Here is a 5,327-nt window from a genome sequence, read left to right on the forward strand (position 1 = left end):
GAGGGGAGCCACCCCACCCCAGGACACGGGTCATGGGGACAAACGGGCCAGAGCCCGGCTGGTCGCTGTCCTCAGCCGGGCCGCGGTGGCCTGGCACGACCCTGCGCCGCATCCTCCATCCCCTTCCCTGGGATGGCAAGCAGTGGCAAGGTACAGCCCGAGGGACAATGCAGGGGCCTGGTCCCCTTTTCCCTGCCGGGGAAGGACGGGTGGGCACAGGGGAGGGACAGTTCAGAAGGAGAAGAGGAGCTGAGCAGAGATGTCCAGCAAGTGCACATGCCGCCAGCAGGGCTGGAAGCCGTTTGATCCCCCCAGCCCCAAGAAGGGCTTGGTGGTGCCGGTGTTGGGCAAGACATGTCGCTGACAGCCTGAGGACGGGTCCGTGCCTCTGGTCCTCACCGGTGGGGTCACTCCAGATCTGCATCACCTCGGGCTCTCCTGCTCCCCAGCACAGGACCAGGCAGCCGAGGGGGGAGGGTCTGCCGCAAAAGTCTGCGTGGGAAGGTGCAAGGAAGATGCATGTGAGCTGCCGCAGGGCTGTGCCCCCTGGAGCACCCTGAGTGCCGGGGAGGGGACGCCCGCGTGTGGGTGCTGAGCAGGGTCCCCAGGGGCTGCCCCCCCGCCGTGCCCCTGCCTGCTGTGCTGGGCCCTGGGGACGAGCCCGTGACCTTGAGGCAGGCTTCCTTCTTGGGGGCCCTGTGTGGGCACAGCCCCCCATGGCGGGGGCACAGGCACCCTCTTAGTTTGGAGCTGGCTAAAGAAATGAAGGTTTGGAGTTAGGCAGGGGAGTCTCTGAGCAGCTGGGGACCAGCATTGGCTCCTAGTACTCAGGGGACAGCTACAGCCATGACCACCAGCTGGCCTCTGCTGGTCCCAAGTATCATCGAAACCACAGCCGTGGACCTCACCCCCCCCTCCTTCCTTGGCCTTCTCACAAGGAAGACCTAAAGCATTGTGAGGACTGAATTAACGGGCATCGTGAGCTTAAAAATACAACCCTCTGTCTGCAGCTGTGCCACCTCCAGCTGCCGAGCGCGGCCCTCCTACCTGCAGAAGATCAGAGAGATTATTCCTCTCCCTGCCTTTTATTTTCTTCTCTCAAACGGCTCTCTGGAACTGCTCCCTGTGCGGATTTCCCTTTGCCCCGGCAGTGCTGGTGGGTGCAGGGGGGACCTGAGCTGGGGTCATTGCCAAGCCCCCAGCCCCGCCATGCTCTTCCAGGCCTGAGGCGAGCCGATGGCCACCCTCCCTCTCCATCTGGGAGGTACAACCCAGACGGTGGGTAGCTCCGGGCTGCCTGGCTCAGCTCACCCGATGGGCCTGCTGGATATGCACAGCCCGGAGCAAGGAGTGGGCAGGCTGCAAGCAGCACCCTAGCAGGGGTGTCCCTGGGGATGGCACGCAACCCATGCACGTGTGTCCCCAGGGAGCAACAGGAGCCTATGGAGGAGATGGAGCCGGGGGTGGAGGATGTGGGGAGTGGAGGGGGCAGCATGGGCTGCGGTGGCTGTGGACGCTGGGCGTAGGCTGGTGCGGAGGAGCCGTTGCAGTTGCGGCACTGGGCTGCCAGCTCACAGCCCTGTGACTGCAGGGAAGGAAGTGGCCCCACGCCTGGGTGATGGGGAAATGACACTGCAGGCTCTGTTCTCGGAGGCGGTCATGATGCTGGGTTGCCCCGAGCAAGCAAACACCCAGGGCGGGGAAAAACAGGCTTGGGTGTTGCCTTCATGCACAGCAAGGCATCATCCGGGCTTTGCTGCCTTTTCTGTGTTTGGTCGGAGCACAGATCTACTTGAACGGGATGCGGGAAAGAGGGAAATTAAGGACCAGGAAGGAGCATTGCCCCAAACCTGCTCCTCACCCGTGGCTGCCCCGTGGGCAGGGATTTGCCAGCAGATGGATGTTTTTCTACCCAGCAGCATCCCCATGGGTTGCAACACTTGCTCCTTGCACCATCATCTCTGTCCCCGGCTGCTTGTGTCTTGGTTTAGGTGTTTCACCATTTCCCAAGCACCGGAGGAGCGGAGCAGGTTTTGGCCCCGAGTCCTCCCAATGGCAAATCCTGTATTATGGATTCCTGAGTGTGGATTATGGCTCTGAAGTTAATTCACATGTGGCTAAGTTACCGTTGCTGTGGGAACCCTTAATGCTGAAATTCTTGACTATCACGTGTAGAATTAGAGCTTGTTCCACCCGTCCCCACTGGCTGCTCCCCACACGTGTGCTGTCATTTGCTCGGGAGGGTGGCAGCATCCCCTCCTCAGCCAGGGGATTTCTGGACCAGCGGGGTCTTTCCTATAGACACTGCTCCCTTCTTTGCCCAAGTTTTCGGCTTGGGGGAAAGAATGATGGGTGACAGCCAGCAGCCATGTCCCCATGTCCCCATAGCATCTCTGAGGGCTCTCCTGGCTCTCTCCAGCCAGTCAGGGCAGATCTCCACAGCACAGGGAGTGCAGATGGGTTGCCAGTGTGGGGAACGGGGATCTTGGCAATGTTCCCGAGTGTGCAGAAAGGGGCTGGACGCCTCGTTCCCTTCTTGAAAACTTCAGAGCTTTGTTCCCGTGGGTGGGAAGTGGTTTCGCAGCCTGCCGCAGGCGCTGAACGAGTGCCGTTCGCCCACCAGTGCTGCCTTCACTGGGCTCGCGTGGGGTGAACAGGGCTCTGCCGTGGCTTGTGCGGTCATTTAGCAGGAATTCTGCTGGGCTGGAGCTCAGCCAGCCCTTCTCCAGGCCATGGGTTTGCTTGGAGGGCTGTAGTGTCCGTATCGCCACTGCCTCCGTGGCTGAATGGCAGCCCCTGGCAGTGAGCGGAGGCAGCTGGGGGTGAGGGATGCCCCAGGCTCAGCGGCTGGGGTGCTTGGCTGCAGAGCTATGGCAGGGGCTTGGCCCTGGGTGTTCTGTGGCTCTTTCCCCTTGAGGCGGCTGGCGATGGAGCTGCAGGTCATGCTGTCCCAGCGCTCACCGCTCTGCCCTTGCCTGCTGTGGCAGCTTTCCTGAGGTGTTATGGCAGGGGAGCAGTGCCGAGGCTCGCCAGGATGGCACGGACCGGGCTTACTGTGCAGGTTGCTGTGGCGGTCTCGATGAGAGGAAAAGTGGCCCCTTAGCCTGGACGTTTGGTGATGGGCTTACAGACTGTCACTGCTTAGGAGCCAGATCCTTCACATTGAGTTACCTCCTGTAATTCAGTGCTCAGCTGCAGTGAAGGAAAGCAAATTGACCAAGAGGTGTTAGGAAAGGAGAAAGGAAGAACATTAGGAGGCCATGACCTCAGTGCCCAGGGTGTCCGCATCTCAGGGACGCTGGGGCCCCTTCCAGCAAGGACAGAGCAGGACTGGGACAGGTTCAGAGGAGAATGACAAGGGCGTAGAAACATGGAAACCTATTGATGAAGCACTGCCTGGGCTCCTCTCCAGGTCTACGCCACTGGGGACAGGACTCTGGGCTGGGCAGACCTTAGGGTCTGTCTGTGGAGGTTCCCAAGGAGGGAGGAAGCCTATGGTCTGCGTGTGACCACAGTAGAGCTTTCCTTCTGGGTGGGATGACTTGGCAGAAGCAATGGGCACCTTTAATCCAGCTAAAGGGCTTTAGGGACTGGGGTTTGGGTTGGCAGCAGGGCTGGGCTTGCAGCTAAGTGACAGCTTAGAGGCTGCTGTGATGTCCCTTGTACCTGCTGGGTGCTCAAGGACAGAAGGTGGCTCTGGAAGCGCCTGGGGGAACCCACTCCCCAGGCAAAGGTTTCTTCACCAGAGTTGTGCTACAGATCAGGGCTGGATGTCACAAGTGATGGCAGAATGATGAGGGGGCAAAACTGCTGTCACCCTCGACAGCCTTTCCCCAAGTACTGCCCTTTGGGGGCAGCAAACATCCAGCACCCTGCGCTAGGGAGGAGAAATCCACTGGGATGTGGGGTTGCCCACCTGGAAGCTGGAATGATTTGGGATTACACAGGATGCCCTGGCCTTGGGGACAAGGCTGCCTGGAGGAGCAAGTCCCCTATGCTGGCTGGCATCCCATCCCGCTGGCTTGTGCCTGAGCTGCAGGCTCATTGCCACATTGCTGATGGATGAATACCAGGGCATACTCTGCTCTCTTTAAAAAATATATCCCGTTCCACGGCAGTTTAAGATTTGCTCCAAACCTCGCATGGAATAAATTGATCATTCAAAGCATCTCTAAGTCTGCAGCTCCCGTGGGGCTGGTTTTTTGCATGCAGGTGGGTTAGCCGGTGCTGAGGGAGGTTGTGCTCTGGCACGGAGACCGGCCAACTGGCTTGTGCTGCAGTGGTTTGCATGCTGCTCCGTCTGCTCTCTCAGACGGCTGCAAACAAGGTCACCCCGTCACCAGGGCTGAGCAGCCTCATTTCTGAGTGGGGTAACATCTCCCGGCGAGCCAGGATGCCTTTGCTCGAACAGCAGCTGGCATGGCTTGTGACACTGTGAATGTGCTTGCTGACTGCTTTTATCCTTTAAATGCAGATAGCAGAGGCCAAGAAAAGCAAAAATGCCCAGCTGCTTGGCTTATTAAACAGTGGCTGAGGAGAAGAGGGAGATCCCAAAGAGTCAGGGACCTGAAATCCTGACCCAGGAGCTAGCTGGAAGGTCTTCTGTGCACACATGGCTACAAAGCAGCCTTAAGTGCTCCTTTGCCCTCCCTGAGCTCCCTCATGCATCAGCCAACCCTTCTGCAGAGCTCGTGGATCTGGGATGCTCTGTTCTTGTGCCTGTTTGGCTGACACTCTCGTTCTCCCTTTCCTTTTAGTTTTCCACCTGTCAAGGAAGGTCACATCCATCGTCCCAGAGAGCTGCCTCCTCATCCTGCTCGGGCTGGGCCTGGGGGGCATTGTGTTGGCCGTGGCGAAGAAAGCCGAGTACCAGCTGGAGCCCAACATGTTCTTCCTCTTCCTTCTGCCCCCCATTGTCCTAGACTCAGGCTACTTCATGCCCAGCCGGCTCTTCTTCGACAACATCGGCGCCATCCTCACCTACGCGGTGGTGGGCACGCTCTGGAACTCCTTCACCACCGGCACTGCGCTCTGGGGGCTGCACCGAGCTGGGCTCATGGGTGGGTGCACAGGGCTGCCCAGCTTGGACCACATCCCCAAAAGATGGGTCGGAGGGTGCAAAGCACCCCCAAGTTCAGAGCCCTCTGCCCAGCCCTGCCAGGTCCTGGCATCCTGGAAACAGTGCTCTGGCAGGACCGTCAAGCGTGCAGGACAAACGAGCCCTGCTCGGTGCTGAGCTGACTCGTGTCTTTGCTATTTTTGTCGCCAACCTTGGCTGGCTTTGCTGGCTGGCTGCCATGTTCCTTGTCCTCGGCTGTAGCCACTGG

General features: G+C 59.4%; 1 protein-coding gene across 1 annotated transcript in view; it reads left to right on the forward strand.

Moving 5' to 3' along the window:
- Positions 1–32: 32 nt before the first annotated feature.
- SLC9A5 (solute carrier family 9 member A5) overlaps positions 33–5,327 on the forward strand; it is a gene marked incomplete at its 3' end in the record, with an annotated part of 13,392 nt that continues 8,097 nt past the window's right edge. The window contains exons 1-2 of the mRNA XM_035898802.1: positions 33–150; positions 4,758–5,060. Of these exons, the coding sequence (XP_035754695.1) occupies positions 33–150; positions 4,758–5,060 (421 nt within the window). The remainder of the gene's footprint in view (positions 151–4,757; positions 5,061–5,327) is intronic.

Source organism: Egretta garzetta, unplaced genomic scaffold (genome assembly GCF_000687185.1).
Source record: "Egretta garzetta isolate BGI_Z169 unplaced genomic scaffold, ASM68718v1 scaffold27, whole genome shotgun sequence".
Classification (NCBI taxonomy): domain Eukaryota; kingdom Metazoa; phylum Chordata; class Aves; order Pelecaniformes; family Ardeidae; genus Egretta; species Egretta garzetta.